Genomic DNA, 21,123 nt, shown 5'->3' on the forward strand with positions numbered 1-21,123 from the left:
CACTTCTTCAGGTTCATCTCCTATTCCTCTTATGCTCAGTTACGATGGCTTCCTCGCAAGCCCCTTAAATGGGACAAGCACAATCTGGTCCTTTGTAGTAGCTGTTCCCTCTGTTAGAATACTCTTTCCCAGGGACTCATGGGACTAGCTCCTTCAATCCTTCAGTTATTATTCAAGTGAATTCCTGGTAACTACATACAGTGATGGATGTTAACTAGACTTACTGTGGTGATCATTTTGTAATATATATAAATATTGAATCATTCTGTTATATACCTGAAACTAATATACCATTATATGTCAATTATATTTCAATTAAAAAAAAAAGCTCTTTAAAGAGCTTTTTCTAAATACCGTATCAGTGGAAAAATAAAATCTTTTACATCAAAAAAAAAAAAAAGTAAATTCTTCTGAGGCTTTCTATTGACAGCACAACCTAAATTTCAATCTATCACTCTGATACCTCATAAACCCATTCTTTGCTTTATTTTTTTTAATTGAGATATAATTGAAATACATTAGTTTCAGGTGTACAGAATGATTTGATATTTGTGTATATTGGGAAATGATCACCACAATAAGTCTAGTTAATATCCATCCCTATACATAGTTTAAAATTTTCTTCCTTGTAATGAGAACTTTTAAGATCTACTCTCTTAGCGACTTTCAAATATACGATAGAGTATTATTAACTATAGTCACCATGCTGTACATTACATCCTCATGGCTTATGTATCTTATAGCTGGAAGTTTGTACTTTTTAACCCCTCTCACACATTTTGCCCCCTCTCCCCACCACCAACCCCTGCCCTGGAACTACCAATCTCTTCCCTGAATCCATGAGCTCTTTTTCTTAGATTCCACATATAAGTGAGATCTTACGGTCATTTATCTTTCTCTGACTTATTTCACATTGCACAATGCCTTCAAGGTCAATCCATGCTGTCAAAAATGGCAAGATTTCCTTATTTTTTAATGGCTGAATAATATTCCATTGTGTGTGTGTGTGTGTGTGTGTGTGTGTGTGTGTGTGTGTCACAGTTTCCTTATCCATTAATCCATTGATGGACACTTAGGTTGCTTCCATACCTTGGCTATTGTAAATAATGCTGCAATGAACATGGGGGTGCATATATTTTTGAGTTAATGTTTTCATTTTCTTTGGAAATACCCATAAGTGGAATTGCTGGATCATGTGCTAATTCTAATTGTTTGAGGAACCCCCATACTGTTTGCCATAGTGGCTGCACCAACTGACATTCCTACAAACAGTGCACAAGGGTTCCCTTTTAAAACTCCACATCCTCGCCAACACTTGCTATTTCTTGCCTTTTCATTACAGCCATTCCAACAGGTGTGGGGTGGTATCTCGTGGTTTTGACACGTTTCCCTGACATTGAGCACCTTTTCATGTACCTCTTGGCCATCTGTATGTCTTCTTTGGAAAAATGTCTACTCAGATCCTCTGCCCTTCCTGCTCTATTTCTGTCTTCAGCACACATCCCTGTCTAACATACTATATATCAATATTTTACTTATTTGTTATCAATTTCCCCCAGCCAAAGGTAAGCTCTACTAGGCAAGCAATTTTGTCTAATTTGTTTACTGCTGTTTCTTTAGTATTTAGAACAGTGCCACGCACAAAGAGTACACTCAAAACATATGTATTGAATGACAGAGTATCTAAGTACAGTTTACACTATTCCAATCAAAGGAAAGAATGGGTATAAAAACAGGGGGAGGAGAGATACACCTAAAGAAAATTCTGACAAATAAGAGCTATAATTATAGCTTGCATTTACTATGTCTTCTCCAATCATTTATTCATAATTGTCTAATGGCAATCGTGATGAATACCTGGGTTCAACAAAAAAGGAGTGAATACACTAAGCAAAGTTCATTTATTTTTCACGATGTTCTTCTTTTGATTTTGAGTCTTTACTCTCCTGGATTCCTAACAGAATTGCGTCAGCCTCTAGGATAGTTGTATCTGTTGTTGCTCCCAAGAACCTAGATGTAAGTTCAAGATCTAACAGCCGCAGCCGGACTCTGGTTCCTTTCTGGTATTTCCTAAACAGTGAGAAAAAAAAATTCCATTAATTCTGAATATCACTAAATGAACAACTACTTTAAAGTAAAACCCAAATTCTAATTTTTAATTTGTGTTGGCTCAAGATAACAAAATTAACACTAGTATATGAGAAATAGTTGTTTTTGACAGAAAAGTAATTTAGTTGTATCAGAATTTTCATCTTAAAGCTGCCTTTAAAGATTTTATAACCTAAATAAAAACGTATTCCAAACTGAAATTCAAACAAGTTGGTTCTTGAAACTGACATTTATTTTAATGTCAGTTATTTTTAAAGTCAGAAAGTATCAAGGGGAAAAAATGTTTTCAGAAACATTTTGTCTTCTAAAATTAAAATCTTCTTTTAAAGTAAAAGAAATTTTACAAAAACAAAATGGAAAACAGTCTAAGTGCAAAGTACTTAGTACTGGGGATTGATTGAACTGTAACTAAAGTATAATGCTGGCCATAACATGCATGATGGCTCAGTTTGGTCAAAAAAATTATTCAAGTATTTCACAATACCAAATGAAAACTGATACTCATCTGTCTTTCTTCCTTGACCAATTATTTTAAGAATTTAACATCAACATTATGAAAAGGTACGGGAGAGTGAAAATATGGCTACTGAATGAAAACCACAAATCTTTAAAAATCTAAAAATATATACCTCGAGTACTCTAAGTTAGTCTTAAAATTAAAATTAAAACAATTTTATATAAACAGAAAATGAAGAAACAGAGTTCTCCAAAAAAGTCACTGGAAAATGATTTTAGTAGACCATATAATGAACAATGTTTGACTAGGTATTCTGGAGGAATTTATAAGTGGTCCATCAAGTAAACATTTAGGCTATTTGGCTTTTTTTTTTTAAGTTATTTTTCTTTCTGGTTACAGAAGGAAATGTCCTTTTGTAAAATTTGTAAAATCATGATGTCAGTCACATTTCCTAGTCCTTTTATATGCATGTTTACATATATGTACATGGGAGTGTGTATCTGACGGCATAGACCTTACTTTCTGTCTTTGTTTAAAAAAATTAAAGAGATATCCTAGACTATTAAGGCATAGCTTTATAGTCTTAGAAAACAGCAATTATAGAACACACTCCGTATGAATTAACCACTGGAAAAACAAGCTAAGTTCACAGACAAGGTAAAGCTGAACACTATTTTCTGCATTACTTGGAGCTGTAACCTGTGTTCTAATGTATTCTTTCATTTGTCCTTACAGCACTACTCCAGTGATTCATTTAATCAGCTTTGATTCACGTTGACCCCCTTCCCTGCCCCCCACCCTGCAACATCCAATTAGTTACCAAGTTTTGTTCATTTTTTAACAGATATTTCTTGAGCTTAGCCCTTCAGGTCTCATCATCCTTAGCTAAAGCTTGAGGTAGGACCTGGTCTTCCCGGAGCCCACCTTCCTAGTCCGCCTCTCACGATGGTTCCATATCTGCTCTGCTTACGGGGAAATGGCCTAACGTCCATTCCCACACACTTCTACTCCTCTGCACCTTTGCTTCTGTTGTAGCACTGCTTGGACTTTCCTTCTAAATAAATCCTATTGATTCCTAAGTATCCAGGTAGAATGCATCAAAGGCAGCTCCTGAGAGCCTCCACATTCCCCTTATCAGAATGCAGATTCTGTCACTGGAGTTCCCAAGGAAGACAGAGGTTTTGCAGTCACAGACTTGGATGCAAATCTGAGCCCTGCTACTTACGAGTTGGGTAACCTTGGGTAACTTGCTTTCTCTGAACCACAATTCCCTCATCTATATAACAGACTTCGACCACTTGGCAGGTTTGCTGGGATGGTTAAATGGGATAATATTATATATTGAAAACACATAGCCCAGTAAGTGCAAATGTCAGTGCCCTTCACTCACCTGTATTGATTAACTGTGTAAATCTCTGATTTCTCATTAGATCGAATACTCCCCAAGATCTGGCACTGTATTTCTCTCTGTATCCTTCCAGTGCCAATGCAGCAGGTACTCAAATGTTTGTCAATAAGTTAACAAGACGCTTGCTGGCAAAAGCCACCACCTCACCGACTACCTAGGCTTTCCATTCTCTTGGCTTTAGCAGCTGTGTGGCCTGGCTCATTTACTTAACCTCTCTGAAGTTTGCCTGGCACAGTGCCTGGTGCACAGTAGTTAATAAAGTTAGTTCTCTTCTCCTTCCATTATTCATATCTGGCCTATAAACAACCACGATGAAAGGGAACAGTGACTTTTTATGAAAAGGGATGAACATTCACAAACACTTGGGACACAATTTCTGGGCACAGTCTCACTGAAGGGGAAGCTCTCAGTGTAGATGGTTCTGTGTCATAAAATGCTAGCAATCTCCTGTTAAAAAATAAAATCAGAAATACCATGAGTGCACAGTATGCTTGGTAGTTTATGGAAAGGAAAACTTCTTTTAGGTGTAGTAGCCTTTAATAATATGAAAGTTTTGTCTTCATCTCTAAAAATTATGCAAATTCTAGAAGTTATCCAGTGAGTTGGTAAAGGAGATGAAAAATGAACTGCAGGACTTTACATGTGCTAAATGAATGAAGAATCACCCACATGTACATACCTTGCACTAAACAAAAAAACCTCTAGAAGATTCTCTGACTTCTGCTACCTGGAAGTAGCTGTTTCTACTTTTATGGTACTTAATTTTCACTGTGCATTATTTCTATGTGTCATCTTCCCTAGCAGACTACAGGCTCGTTACGGGCAGGGCTTTAATCACATCTGCCTCTCTTACAGTACTGAGATGTATACATTTCATTTAACGTAGCCTTTTGAACAGTGGTTTTTCACTTTCCAGTACATCAGAAGCACCTGGGGTGCTTATTAAAAATGCAAATGAGGGAAGCAACCCCAGAGAGTGAGCTGGCAAATGTAGGGTGGGACTTGGGAATTTCCCTTTTTAACAAGCTCCCCAGGTGATTTGGATGCAGTCTTCTCTGATCAGCATTTGAGAAAAATCTGGCCTAGAATTACCTTTATTGTGTACAAGACACAGCATCCTACACACATACAAAGGGCCAGTAAAATGAGGACCTCTGACAGGACTTTGTGGCCACCATTAACAGCCTTTGAGGGTAACAGATGTTTTCTATAAGTGATGAAAAAGCCAACAGACTTTAGGGTGAGTAATTTAAACAGATCAAAAAAAAAAAAAAAAAAAAAAAAAAGGTCAGGCAATGACAATATATAATGGAGAAAGGCACCTAACAACAGTCCCTTGAACAAAGCCTACTGACAGCTGGGGTGGGGCTGCCTCTCCCAGACACAGACTGTCCTTTCTGGGAGACCCGGGACATGGAAAGGTTAGCAAAGTCCTCACTCAACAGGAATAGCAGCCATACAATTAATGTGGAGTTTATCCGCGCTTTAACTTTGAAACACTTTATTAAAGGGAAAAGTAAAGAAATAACTAATGTATTTCTGAGAACTCCATTTCTGCCAATGAAATTTGAGGTGAACCTTCAGTACTGCAGTCTTTGACAATCACTTAATACCACTTAGTCTTCCCATGTGGGTTTCCATTGTTCCACATAACAAGATTTAAAATGAAAATGCCAGTAAACTCTTTCCCCAGCTTGTTCATGCAGTTCTTAAATGGTCTATTTATTCAAAGATTTGGGCCTACGTATAAATATCCAGAAGAGGCAATGTGGTGGTCAAGACTCTAGACTCTGGAGCCAGATGGCCAGATGTGTGCCCAGCTCTATCCATAAATATGCAACTCTGACTCTGTTTCAGTTTCCTCATTTGTAAAATGGGAATAATTATGCCTTCTAGGTTCCTATGAGCATGAAATGAGTTAACACCTGCCAAGCCCTTATAAATGCTCAATAAATGTTAGCTACCATCATCAATCACCACCACCACCACCACCATCACCATCAAAACAAAGCCGGTGACACCTGATGCTTCAGCCTTGGCGTGATGGGGAGTACAAGAGCAGTCCCAGATATAATTCCAAGTAATAATTAAACCAATGAAGGATTTCTGTAGAAGGTATGTTTTGGGGGTGGGTTTTCTTTCAATAATTTGCTTTGATTCAAATCTTACTTATTTTAATGGTATAAGCATTCCTCTCTTAAAATGTGTTATATAATATATATAACATGCAATATATATAAATACATTATAAATGTCCTACAAAAAAGAAAACAATTTCTTTTGAAATGAATGCTGAATTTCCTTTGAAGATGTGAGGCAAAATAGCACTGAACAAAAGCAAGTAAAATTCAGAAAACTACACATTTAACAGTCCACACTTCCCAGCATTAACCACAATATAAATGAAAACAAGTAGAATATATTGTCAGTCATAGTGACTTATCTATTCTAGTATTCTTTTTGACAGTGGTTCAAGGAACACTGAGGATTGAGGGGCAGGTAGAGCTGTCTAATTTTACCTATCTCCTATCACTCTTCCTTAATTCTTGATGGAGTTAAGCCGTCAATGAATCTATTTTTAGCACATACTATTTCTTGGAAGGGGAAGATGATCATTTCAATAGGTTCATTATTTTTTCTTCCAAGAAGCATTGTTTAGCTTCCTTTAAAATTTACCATTTCATGCTGGAGAGGGTGTGGAGAAAAGGGAACCCTCTTGCACTGTTGGTGGGAATGTAAATTGATACAGCCACTGTGGAGAACAGTATGGAGGTTCCTTAAAAAACTAAAAATAGAATTACCATATGATGCAGCAATCCCACTACTGGGCATATACCCAGAGAAAACCATAATTCAAAAAGACACATGCACCCCAATGTTCACTGCAGCACTATTTACAATAGCCAGGTCATGGAAGCAACCTAAATGCCCATCAACAGATGAATGGATAAAGAAGATGTGGTACATATATACAATGGAATATTACTCAGCCATAACAAGGAATGAAATTGGGTCATTTGTAGAGACGTGGATGGACCTAGAGACTGTCATACAGAGTGAAGTAAGTCAGAAAGAGAAAAACAAATATCGTATATTAACGCATGTATGTGGAACCTAGAAAAATGGTACAGATGAACCGGTTTACAGGGCAGAAGTTGAGACACAGATGTAGAGAACAAACGTATGGACACCAAGTGGGGAAAGCCGTCGGGGGGGTGGGGATGGTGGTGGTGTGATGAACTGGGAGATTGGGATTGACATGTATACACTGATGTGTATAAAACTGATGACTAATAAGAACCTGCTGTATAAAAAAAATAAATAAAATTCAAAAATTAAAAAAAAATTACCATTTCAATAGTAGACTTAACTTCTAACCTAATCAACCATCCCCCTTCTTTATATACCAGACACTATCTCCTCTATGTCTTCTTCCTATAATGAGGTTTTATTATTTTTAAATTTTAATTAGTTTTTCCTCATTCCTTTGATTACATCAATGGACTTTTCCTTCTAAAAGTGCACAAATACCCATAATTTTGCTACAATTTTAAGAAGTTCACAGATTACCTGAAGGTCATCTACAGACCTATAAGATTAAAAAGTTTTGTGCTAGATTTTAAGTCTGTTTATATTTCTTGAGGTAAAAGAAATGGGTTCTCATTCCATCTACACAACAACATGGCCTTGTGATAATTATGTCTGTTGTTTAATTCCCAATGTGTTTCTTTTTTTTTTTTTAGATGGAGAATTTTAATTAAATTGGCATAGTTAAGACCAAAAAGATAAAGTGGACATTGTCAGCGTATCTTCAGCCCTTGCCTTAACAGGTGAATGAACACAACTTGAAACACAGGTGAATCTTGCTGGTCTATGAGACAGTGAAGGGAGCTTCTCAATATTTAAATATATTAATATAACCAGTTATAGAAATCTAAATATAAAACCAATCTCCTATAGGGTTTGAGAAGGCATTCACCATATCCCTGAAAAGTTTAACATTCCGTATTCAAGTTTAATCATCTCTTTGGAAGGGGAAAACAGTGATAGTACTTGCTGAACCAGAATTACTATCAAAATTCAAAAAGCTGACCATATTCATTTAGCCACAAGCCAATCTTATTTAAATCAGGACAGAAATATTACATCAGCTATTCATGATCTGAATTCTAGTGTATGAGATCAATTTAAATATGGTACACATAAAAAGTCATGAGACATTTGTTCCATAATAAATAAGGCAGTGGCCAACTATTACTCATTAGTAGCTTTTTTGAGATAAGCTATCAAGTCTGCCCTTTCTCCCTTCTTCTTAATGCCAGCGAAGATCATTTTTGTTCCAGGGATGTACTTCTTGGGATTCTCCAAATACTCCATCAGCGTCTCCTCTCCCCAGGTGATGCCTTTGTTCTTGTTGGCATCTGTGTAAGAGAATCCGACAGCCTGACCTGTCTTTCGCCCAAACAGACCATGGAGATTTGGCCCAGTCTTGTGCTTGCCTCCCTTTTCCACAGTATGGCACTGGGCACACTTCTGAACAAAAATCTTCTTGCCCTTCTCAACATCACACATTTTTAAATCGTTCTTTCTCCGTGTACGACTAAGCCGTTCCCGCTCGCAAGCCGAACGTCCCACTCTCTAATCCCCCAATGTGTTTCTTAATGAAACCTAGGACTTCAATGAACAAGCTCACTGGGCCACTGCTCACAGCCACACAGTTGGTAAGCGGTAGACCCAACCTCTACCACGGCCTCATTTTCTAATGGATATAAGACAAAAGTCCATGGCATATGTAAAGAAGGAATTTTTCTTTCATTACCCTGGTCACTTCCTTAAGTTTAAAACTATTAGGAATGATTAAGGACAGGTGTTAAAAAGAGAATTAGGTCCAGAGAAGCATAATATTTTCACTTTAAAAAATATGGAAAAGGGGGGTAAGGGGGGAGGGATAAATCAGGAATTTGGGATTAGCAGATGCAAACTACGGTATGTAAAATAAATAAACAAGGTCCTGCTGTATAGCACAGGGAACTATATTCAATGCCTTGTAACAAACTATAATGGAAAAGAATATGAAAAAGAATATATATACATGTATAACTGGATCACTTTGCTGTATACCAGAAACTAATACAACACTGTAAATTAACTATACTTCAATTAAAAAATAAATAAATAAAATAACCATGGAATAAAAAGATAAATCAATAAAATGTATCCAACAAAGGAACAGGCTTGAGATGACTCTTAAGAAGCTGAATGGGTCCCACCATCTTGAATATTTATACCATAAATGTTTGTTTATAGCAAATAATTATACCAAAACGTGTTGGAAATGTTCAGAAGTACTGTATGGTTGTCACAATGATGAGGTTGACATTTAGTAGGGGTGGATGGGATGGAGACATTCTGTAATGCACAGAACTCTTCCATACAACAGAGTTGTCCTGGATCTGTGCTAGACATTGCTGTGGGTGAAAAACCTGCTTATAATTATCTAAGCCTAAAACTCTGTCTGCTAAATACAAAGAGTTGGTTTTTCAAAAATAAGAGTTTAAGTATACACTAAATTTCCAAGAATGTGATTACTGTGTAAACTAATGGAAGACTGACTTTGTCGACAATGTTAGCAAGAGTTGCTCACTATTTCAGAAAATCACACTGCCATAACAATACCACCATTTCATTTTTGTGTCTTGCTACATGGGTTAAATGTATCTTCTTTACAGCTTAAACTTTGGCTCATTGTTTGCATTGGGAGGAGATCCATCTCCTCTACACCTGCTATCTAAAAATATATGATTTATCTTCTCACCTTTCAATGAAATGCATTGATAAAAACTTAACTAAAATACCAATAATACCAAAACACTGTTGCCCAACATAACTTTCTGTAATGACAGAAACATTCCATATAAGGTGGTCATTGAGCACTTGAAATATGACTAATGTGAGTGAGGAACCAAATTTTCAAATTTTATTTAATTTGAATTAAATTTAAATAGCCATTTAGTGCAGTTATAGACAATTTCAAATTGACAATAAAAATAGTAAGCATACTTGTCCCTACAATATATAACACTGGAAGAAAGGCTAGTTTTACAGGAAAAATAGAACTCTGAAATTTGTTATAATAAATAGCTATTACTAATTAGATTCCAGCAATAATAAACGATCAGATCCATGTTTGCCATTCCTAAGTCCTCAAATGTTTCTTTCCTTTCTGTTATTTTTTGTATTTTTCCTCAAATCTGTGTGACACTGTACTAGACACACAGCAACTGAACTGTCTTTTAGATATTTAGAGGTTAAAACAAAATTCTCTGTAAAGATAGCTTCTTCCATGTTACAGATAGAAAATTAAGATACATGGAAGTCACTTGCCAACACCACAAAGCTGTATAAGAGGATTCACAGATTTTTTTTCTCCTCTTCCTTTTCTTAAGTTCTCAGTTACCTCTGACTTCTTGCAAGAACTGTAAGCTTAATCGCTTTAGGAGTGATAAGAAGTTACCACTTCGTATGGTCTCATAATGTCTTCCCTTTGAAATAAAATGTAAACCATGTTGCTGCCACCCAACTCATTGTTTTAACTGTTTCCCACTAGAAAAATGGCTACTTTCAGTGGTAACAGATAATAAATTATCAGAAAAAGGTCTCCATGGCTTAATGCAAGGTTGTCTATTTTTCATACCTTTTTTAATTAGAAAAAAAAACTTTGGATATTAGTTTTTCAGAAATGCTGTATTTCATATTATAAAACATTGAATACTGCTGTCTTGAAAGCAAATAGGATGTCTCCAGTGAGCATGTTCAAAATGAAAATAGCCTGTGTTTTCACTGCTTGGTGTGTTTCTTTAACTTCAAGTGCTTGCCTCCGACTGATCTTTGTGAACTCCAGCCTAAATGGATTCAATGCCAGCCTTCACCATCACTGCTCTCTTCCACTGTGCATTTTCGCAGACCATATGCTGCAGTAAATGAGCCTGCATGTCTGAGCTGTTTAGGAAAAGGGCAATTAAATCTGGTTTTGCATTTCTGTATTAAGGACATGGTTTAAAGACTTTCCTTTGGAGAGGTTTTTGACATTCTTTCCACAGACATTCTTTAACATCTGTCAGTGCATGCTGGTGACGGTTCTCGTAGACTTAAAATAGAGACAGTCTCTCTGACTAGTTCTTTGATATACGTATATTAAATAATACAAAGCCGACAAATACAAGGCTTGGATTGAACCTCAGTACCCAAAGAGAATCTTGTAAGGAATTCTGACTTTGCTAGTCAATTTAGCTGTCTTGCTGTAATCATAGTTCTCAGAGGTTTTAAAAATAGTTCTCTTGAAATCATTAACCATCTATGTTTTCATCCCAGTAAGTTAAAATAGTTTAGAACTTTTTCTGATTTTCTTACAATTCGTTAAAGTTTTAAGACTTTAGAAGTAAAATTTTGTTTTCTGAAGAGAGAAAGCTAAAATGTTTCTAATGGTTCAATTACCACCTATTTGTCTTTTCTAATTCATACAAATGTTCACAGTAACGCTGATCTCTACGTGAAGCCCATACTTTGTCCGTGTGTGTGTGTGTGTGTGTGTGAGGGAGAGCATTTGCATGTGAGCATGAGGGAATATATGTACTTTGTTCTTCTTTAAATGAACTGTCTGGGCATCAATTTCCTCATCTCTGAAAAGCACAATGTTAGTAGAGACCTAAGGTCTTTTGGAGTTCTGTGATTTTATTCTACTTTTATACAATTTTAAGTGTTTGAAAACAGATATAGTATAGAGAGCTATTAAGTGCAAAATTGATTAAATATACATACAAAATGCAAAATTTTAAGACATTTTATTAGATATATAAAATATTATTATAGTCTTAAATATTCAACTAACAAATGAACTTTTATATGCAACTCTGTGGTGTATTTCAGATTTGTCTCCCTTTTTCAAAGTACCATCACTGTGTTTCCTTGACAGTGTTTCTAGTCTATTGCTTCTTTCTGTTCAATCTGTAAGATGCCTGTCAAGACTGACTCACCACATACTATCTATACTGTCTTATCAAGCACAGCAGCCATGGTCAACAACATAAAGGTAGAGAGTGCTCATAAAGTTCTGTAGCTCTCCAGTAATTCAACTCGTTAAAGTTTAAAATGTTCATAATACTAAAATGTATTTCCTCAAATTGCTATCATCATGGATAAGAATTTTAATCTTTTTCTGCAACTCTACTATAAACGTATGATTTTGTTTTTCCCTTAAACCAAATTCTTTTTAACCTTGCCCTGCCAGTTAAGTATTTTGTGCCACAAACGGAAGTTTTGTCTCTTGTTCAAACATTGATTTGTTTTATGAAATGTGAAAATGGAGCATTTTTAAATGTCCAATAAATAATTTCACTTTTTAATAATGTGGAATATGTATATAATGTAATATATTACATATAGCATCAATAATGATAGTTATAACTTTTTCTTAGAGTTAACAAAATAAGATTTGTCAAGAAATTAGGGAAAGGAAAACCCTATAACCTAATAACTATATCAAGCCTATATTTATTTTTAAAAAAACCAAAATGTTTGTTGCTGGTCAGAATATACATATATCATAAAAAAGAATATACACATATTTATATTTAGAGGGGCCAAAAACTCCAAAGGAAACATAAGGAATAAATGCTTTCAGGCACCTGAGATACGCTGATGACTAACATTAGATCAAAGTTGGAGCCAGAATTACAGCATCTAAGCAAAGGATACATTTTGTGGTATACAAGTTTTGTTTTATGAGAAAAGAAAATATACACATTTATTGCCAGAGATAAGTTTTGTTAGTGTGGAACAGAGGAAGGAATATGGGCTTTAAAAAGTTATAGAGGGGTGGAGTCAAGACGGCGGACTAGGAGGACGCAGAATTCGCGTCTCCGCACAACTAGGGCACCTACCAGGCACCAGTGGGGGACCACGGACACCTAAGGGGACGGGAGGAACCCCTAGCGACAGGGTAGAATGTGGGGCGTGGGGGGGAGGACAAGTGGAGGCAGGATGAGACTGGTGCCCTGAGGGGAGGCTGGGGGAGGGGAAAGGGTCCCATGCCTGAAGGGGGAAACTGGGGGAACACTGGGAGGGCAGAGGATCAAAAGGGAGCGTGGTCAGGCTTCCCCCACCCACTTGGGCCCCTGGGAGCCTGCTGAGACCCCAGGCCTGACCCTCTGCCCACCGAGGCCCCCTCCAAATGCGTGGGTCCTGAGGGAGTGGGAGGGAGGGAAGGGGGAGCAAAAATAAAGGTCAGACCTACGGATCGGCACCCCTGAGGGGCGGCTGGGGGAAGGGAGTTCCTACACCCAGCAGGACCCACCCATGCTTAGGGGCCCAGCAACAACAGGGGAGACCCTGGGGGGGACAGTAAGGGAGGGGGGGCATGGAGGAACAGAAGGGAACACGGCCAATGCTTCCCCTGTCCACTTAGGCACCGGGGAGACCTGTTGGGTTCCTGGGCCTAATCCTCTGCCCTCGGAGTCTCCCTCCTGGTGCAGAGGCCAAGCCCCGCCCCTACACCCCCACCCAGGGCCCTACCTCTACACTTGGAGACACCCTCTGAGACACCCTCCGACCGCTCTGGGCCTAAACCCCACCCACACACCCTCACCCAGGGCCTTACCTCCAAACTCTGTAACTCCACACTATGTAGGCCCCCCTTTGGACGTGCTACCTCTCCCCTTCCGCATAGGTCCTAAGCAGAGGCCCCGCCCCACGCTCAAACGTCAACCCCACCCCCACCTAGGTCCCACCCCACCCTAAACCCCGCCCCTGCCTAAGAGCCAACCCCACCTAAACTCTGCCCCCACAGCCAAGGTCTTTTTTTTTTCTTTTCTCTGTTGTGGTTTTGTTTACCTTGTTGCAGTTGTTTCAATTATATTTTTATTTTTCCTAATATATTTTTTATCTTCCTAATTTAATTTTATTTTTTATTCTCTGTTATGGTACTGCTCCTTTTTTCTTTTTTTTTTTTTTTTTTGCCACACCACGTGGCATGCGGGATCTTGGTTCCCAGGCCAGAGGTTGGGCCCGAGCTCCTGTGGTGGGACACCAAGTCCAACAGACTAACAGAGAACCTCAGACCCCAGGGAATATTCATCAGAATGAGGCCTCCCGGAGGTCCTCATCTCACCACCAAAACCTGACTCTATCCAACTGCCTGCAAACTCCACTGCTGGATGCCTCAGGCCAAACAACCACTAAGACAGGAATACAGCCCCACCCATCAAAAATAAAAAATAAAAATAAAAAATGACAAAAAAATGTTACAGACGAAAAGCAAGGTAGAAACCTACAAGACCAAATAAATGAAGACGAAATAGGCAACCTACGTGAAAAAGAATTCAGAGTAATGATAATAAAGATGATCCAAAATCTTGGAAACAGAATGGAGAAAATACAAGAAACGTTTAACAAGGATCTAGAAGAACTAAAGAGCAAACAAACAGTGATGAACAACACAGTAACTGAAATTAAAAATACTCGAGAAGGAATCAATAGCAGAATAACTGAGGCAGAAGAATGGATAAGTGAGCTGCAAGATAAAATGGTGGAAATAACTGCCGGGGAGCAAAATAAAGAAAAAAGAATGAAAAGAACTGAGGACAGTCTCAGAGACCTCTGGGACAACATTAAACACACCAACATTCGAATTATAGGGGTCCCAGAAGAAGAAGAGAAAAAGAAAGGGTCTGAGAAAATATTTGAAGAGATTATAGTCAAAAAACTCCCTAACATGAGAAAGGAAATAGTCGATCAAGTCCAGGAAGTGCAGAGAGTCCCTTACAGGATAAACCCAAAGAGAAACACGCTGAGGCACATATTCATCAAGCTATCAAAAATTAAATACAAAGAAAAACTATTAAAAGCAGCAAGGAAAAGCAACACATTACCTACAAGGGAATCCCCATAAGGTTAACAGCTGATCTTTCAGCAGAAACTCTGCAAGCCAGAAGGGAGTGGCAGGACATATTTAAAGTGATGAAAGGGAAAAACCTACAACTAAGATTCTCTACCCGGCAAGGATCTCATTCAGGTTCGATGGAGAAATCAAAAGCTTTACAGGCAAGCAAAAACTACGAGTATTCAGCACCACCAAACCAGCTTTACAACAAATGCTAAAGGAACTTCTCTAAGTGGGAAACACAAGAGAAAGAAAAGACCTACAAAAACGAAACCAAATCAATTAAGAAAATGGTAATAGGAACATACATATCAATAATTACCTTGAATGTAAATGGATTAAATGTTCCAACCAAAAGACACAGACTGGCTGAATGGATAAAAAAAGGAGACCCTTATATACGCTGTCTACAAGAAACCCACTTCAGGCCTAGGGATACATACAGACTGAAAGTGAGGGGATGGAAAAAGATATTCCATGCAAATGGAAATCACAAGAAAGCTGGAGTAGCAATACTCATATCAGATAAAATAGACTTTAAAATAAAGACTGTTACAAGAGATAAGGAAGGACACTGCACAATGATCAAGGGATCAATCCAAGAAGAAGACATAACAATTATAAATATTTATGCGCCCAACATAGGAGCACCTCAATACATAAGGCAAATGCTAACAGCCATAAAAGGAGAAATCGACAGTAACACAATAATAGTGGGGGACTTGAACATCCCACTTACACCAACAGACAGATCATCCAGTTAGAAAATAAATATGGAAACACAAGCTTTAAATGACACAATAGACCAGACAGACTTAATTGATATTTTTAGGACATCCCACCCAAAAGCGGAAGAAAACACTTTCTTCTCAAGTGCACATGGAACGTTCTCCAGAATAGATGACATCTTGGGTCACAAATCAAGGCTTGGAAAATTTAAGAAAACTGAAATCGTATCAAGCATCTTTTCCAACAACAGTGCTATGAGATTAGAAATCAATTACAGGGAAAAAACAGTAAAAAAAACAGTAAAAAACCCAAATAAATGGAGGCTAAACAGTGCATTGCTAAATAACCAAGAGATCACTGAAGAAATCAAAGAAGAAATTAAAAAATACCTAGAAACAAATGACAATGAAAACCAGACAATCCAAAACCTATGGGACGCAGCAAAAGCAGTTCTAAGAGGGAAGTTCATAGCAATTCAAGCTCACCTCAAGAAACAAGAAAAATTTCAAATAAACAATCTAAACTTACACCTAAAACAACTAGAACAAGAAGAACAAAGAAAACCCAAAGTTAGCACAAGTAAAGAAATCATAAAGATCAGAGCAGAGATAAATGAAATAGAAATGAAGAAAACAAGAGCAAAGATCAATAAAACTAAAAGTTGGTTCTCTGAGAAGATAAACAAAATTGATAAACCTTTAGCCAGACTCATCAAGAAAAAAAGGGAGAGGACTCAAATCAGTAAAATTAGAAATGAAAAAGGAGAGATTACAACTGACACTGCAGAAATACAAAAGATCATAAGGGACTACTACAAGCAACTATATGCCAATCAAATAGACAACCTGGAAGAAATGGACAAATTCTTGGAAAAGTACAACCTTCCAAGATTGAACCAGGAAGAATTAGAAAATATAAACAAATCAATCACAGGTAATGAAATTGAAACTGTAATTAAAAATCTTCCAACAAACAAAAAGTCCAGGACCAGACGGTTTCACAGGCAAATTCTTTCAAACGTTTAGAGAAGAGTTAACACCTATCCTTCTGAAACTCTTCCAAAAAATTGCGGAGGGAGGAACACTCCCAAATTCATTCTACGAGGCCACCATCAGCCTGATACCAAAACCAGACAAAGATATCACAAAAGAAGAAAATTATAGACCAATATCACTGATGAACAGAGACGCAAAAATCCTCAACAAAATATTAGCAAACAGAATCCAACAACATATTAAAAGGATCATACACCACGATCAAGTGGGATTTATCCCAGGGATGCAAGTATTCTTCAATAAATGCAAAACAATGTGATACACCATATTAGCAAGTTAAAGAATAAAAACAATATGATCATCTCAATAGATGCAGAAAAAGCTTTTGACAAAATTCAACACCCATTTCTGATAAAAACTCTCCAGAAAGTGGGCACAGAGGGAACCTACCTCAACATAATAAAGGCCATGTATGACAAACCCACAGCAAATATCATTCTCAATGGTGAAAAACTGAAACCATTTCCTCTAAGATCAGGAACAAGAAAAGGATGTCCACTCTCACCACTATTGTTCAACATAGTATTGGAAGTCCTAGCCACAGCAATTAGAGAAGAAAAAGAAATAAAAGGAATACAAATTGGAAAAGAAGAAGTAAAACTGTCACCGTTTGCCAGTGACATGATACTGTACATAGAAAATCTTAAAAGATGCCACCAGAAAACTACTAGGACTAATCAATGAATTTAGTAAGGCTGCAGGATACAAAATTAATGCACAGAAATCTCTTGCATTCCTATATACTAACAACGAAAGATCAGAAAGAGAAATTAAGGAAACAATCCCATTTACCATCACAATAAAAAGAATGAAATACCTAGGAATAAACCTACCTAAGGAGGCAAAAGACCTGTATTCAGAAAAGTATAAAACATTGATGAAAGAAATCAAAGATAACATAAACAGATGGACAGATATACCATGTTCCTGGATTGGAAGAATCAACATTGTGAAAATGACTATGCTACCCACAGCAATCTACAGATTCAATGCAATCCCTATCAAATTACCAATGGCATTTTTCACAGAACTAGAAGAAGAAATTTTACAATTTGTATGGAAACACAAAAGGCCCCAAATAGCCAAAGCAATCTTAAGAAAGAAAAACGGAGCTGGAGGAATCAGGCTCCCAGACTTCAGACTATACTACAAAGCTACAAAGTAATCAAGACAGTATGGTACTGGCACGAAAACAGAAATATAGATCAATGGTACAGGATAGAAAGCCCAGAGATAAACCCACACAGATATGGTCACCTTATCTTTGACAAAGGAGGCAAGAATATACAATGGAGAAAAGACAGCCTCTTCAGTAAGTGGTGCTGGGAAAACTGGACAGCTACATGTAAAAGAATGAGTTAGAATACTCCCTAACACCACACACAAAAATAAACTCAAAATGGATTAAAGACCTAAATGCGATGCTGGACACTATAAAACCCTTAGAGGAAAACATAGACAGAACACTCTTTGACATAAATCACAGCAAGATCCTTTTTGACCCACCTCCTAGAGTAAGGGAAATAAAAACAAAAATAAACAAATGGGACCTAATGAAACTTAAGAGCTTTTATACAGCAAAGGAAACTATAAACAAGATGAAAAGACAACCCTCAGAATGGGAGAAAATATTTGCAAACGAAGCAACTGACAAAGGATTAATCTCCGAAATATACAAGCAGCACATGCAGCTCAATATCAAAAAAACAAACAACCCAATCCAAAAATGGGCAGAAGACCTAAATAGACATTTCTCCAAAGAAGATACACAGATTGCCAACAAACACATGAAAGGATGCTCAATGTCACTAATCATTAGAGAAATGCAAATCAAAACTACAACGAGGTTATCACCTCACACCAGTCAGAATGGCCATCATCAAAAAATCTACAAACAATAAATGCTGGAGAGGGTGTGGAGAAGAGGGAACCCTCTTGCACTGTTGGTGGGAATGTAAATTGATACAGCCACTATGGAGAACAGTATGGAGGTTCCTTAAAAAACGAAAAACAGAACTATCATATGACCCAGCAATCCCACTACTGGGCATATACCCTGAGAAAACCATAATTGAAAAAGAGTCATGTACCACAATGTTCACTGTAGCACTGTTTACAATAGCCAGGACATGGAAGCAACCTAAGTGTCCATCAACATATGAATGGATGAAGAAGATGTGGCATATATATACAATGGAATATTACTCAGCCATAAAAAGGAATGAAATTGAGTTATTTGTAGTGAAGTGGATGGACCTAGAATCTGTCATACAGAGTGAAGTAAGTCAGAAAGAGAAAAACAAATACCGTATGCTAACGCATATATGTGGAATCTAAAAAAGCGGTACTGATGAACCTAGTGGCAGGGGAGGAATAAAGACACAGACTTAGAGAATGGACTTGAAGGCACGCGGGGGAAGGGGAAGCTGGGATGAAGTGAGAGAGTAGCACTGACATATGTACAATGCCGAATGTAAAATGGATGGCTAGTGGGAAGCAGCTGCATAGCACAAGGAGATCAACTGGATGCTCTGTGATGACCTAGAGGGATGGGATAGGGAGGGTAGGAGGGAGGCTCAAGAGGGAGGGGATATGGGGATATGTGTATACATATAGCTGATTCGCTTTGTTGTACAGAGGAAACTAATGCAGCATTGTGGAGCATTTATACTCCAATAAAGATGTGAATTTTAAAAAGTTATGGAAAGGTCTAGAGTTGACTGTGACTGAGTACAAGAAACTTACCTCGTATGGACGGCTTACTTATCTGTAAAGCAATACGTAACACCTGGCAAGGCTGCTTTGATGCCTAACACATCATAAGGTATGGAAAGTGCCTGTCACATATATACGAACTCAATAAATAGTAGCTATTATGAAATTCACTACGTTGATACTTATATAAAGTATAATAGATAACTGAAAGGATAGTAACTTCAAATATAATTTTATTAAAGATAACTAGAATACTGTTCAAATGGATAAGTCTGACAGCGACCGTCAATATATATAAAAGAAACAAAAGGAAAACAAAACTCATTGAAGGTGTTCTTTAAGTCTGAATTTGGGGCTGAGGGAGGAGGGTAATAAAATCCAGGGGTTACTTTATAAGGACAGACTTGGTGAGTCTGCAGGGAGTCAAGAGCAGAGAGGCAAAACACAATCAATTGCCTATGGAAGCTTTTTACAGTGTTTTCTTTTTAAAAAAATACTGATGCCTGGGGTCCAACCCAGACCTACTCCCTCAAAATCAATAGGGTAGAGCTGGAGATTCATGCATATTTGGGGAAAAACTCCTCAAATGGGCCTAGTTCAAAAAGTACTGGTTAAAGTGTTCATAAGTTACATTCTCTGAGTCTCTGTCTCAATCAAACTCCAAATGAATGGTTCATGGCAGTTTGGGGGCCAAGCTGAATCTTGCTCAATTCAAGCTTTAATTTCCCTAACACGTGCATGCAGTACAGACATTATATAGAAGGTCAAAGTTAGAACTGCACATTTTAAATATCAAATATGAGATGAGCAAAGTTGTTTTTCTATTATGAAAACTGAAGAGATTAATATGTATTTCCATCTATACAAAGGGCTGGATCATTTTAGGTTGGCCATATAAGGATTATTGCAGTTAAGGATATATTTTCATGACCAAAAGATTTTCAAAATCACTTCCATGGCTCTTGAAAACCTAACACTTGCTGGCATATACAACAACTGTCAAATTTAGCTTGAAAATTATCTTATGGCAGATGTCATCTCCCGATCCCATCCCTAAAATGTCCTTAATAATGTCCTTCAATGGCAGAAACTGTCTCCAGATTCCTAACTCCTGTAGTTTTGACTACATTAAGAGAACAGAAGACTTCTAAATTCACTGTTACCAACCCATTTTCAGAGTTTCCTTTTTTCTTTTAATCTTGTTTCTGTCTCTCTGAATTAGTTACTTATTAAATAAGTATTACTGAATTTTCAACAAACACCTGCTCAACTGGGGTAAGGGGGTACCAACAAGAAAGAGAGAAACTATCCTGCTCCCTCCCAACCCATGGAGGCAACAATGGAGTGAAAACCCATTTTCCATCAATTCCCTCGGTGGGAGGTAGGACTACTTTAGCAGGTCAGTCCTGATTTCTGTGCCCTTTCAATAAGACATGAGACTTTACCAGATCTCTTTTGGAAAGCCAAATACTTAAGAGATTGTTACCTCAGTAGCCTCTGTGGGCTGGCAAGAGTCAGAGAGAAAAACCTTTCATAAAAGAATCAAATACATGCCTGCAGGTTTCATGCAATCCAGAGTGTTTCAAACGGCCTCCTCTGCAGGACAAGACTCAGTGTCTGGGGTTGGCGGGGGGCGGGGGGGGGGGGGGCGGTTAGGGCGGGGGTAGTGGAAGCAGGGAATGGAGCACAAAGACTCCTATCACATGCTGACAAG

At 37.6% G+C, this 21,123-nt stretch overlaps 2 protein-coding genes across 2 annotated transcripts in view; both read right to left on the minus strand.

Moving 5' to 3' along the window:
• Positions 1–1,587: 1,587 nt before the first annotated feature.
• The window catches only part of MRPS28 (mitochondrial ribosomal protein S28), a 103,421-nt gene continuing 83,885 nt past the window's right edge, over positions 1,588–21,123 (minus strand). Inside the window, exon 3 of the mRNA XM_068525343.1 lies at positions 1,588–2,070. Within this exon, the coding sequence (XP_068381444.1) occupies positions 1,902–2,070 (169 nt within the window). The 3' untranslated portion in view covers positions 1,588–1,901. The remainder of the gene's footprint in view (positions 2,071–21,123) is intronic.
• LOC137751138 (cytochrome c) lies at positions 8,076–8,614 on the minus strand. The gene has a single exon (XM_068525574.1). The coding sequence runs from the start codon at positions 8,544–8,546 to the stop codon at positions 8,229–8,231; it is 318 nt and encodes a 105-aa protein (XP_068381675.1). The 5' UTR covers positions 8,547–8,614; the 3' UTR covers positions 8,076–8,228.

Source organism: Eschrichtius robustus, chromosome 17, assembly GCF_028021215.1.
Source record: "Eschrichtius robustus isolate mEscRob2 chromosome 17, mEscRob2.pri, whole genome shotgun sequence".
Taxonomy (NCBI): Eukaryota; Metazoa; Chordata; class Mammalia; order Artiodactyla; family Eschrichtiidae; genus Eschrichtius; species Eschrichtius robustus.

Bases quoted from the DNA above. Each gene is read 5' to 3' on its own strand.
- LOC137751138 (XM_068525574.1), bottom strand. From the start codon at position 8,546: ATGTGTGATGTTGAGAAGGGCAAGAAGATTTTTGTTCAGAAGTGTGCC.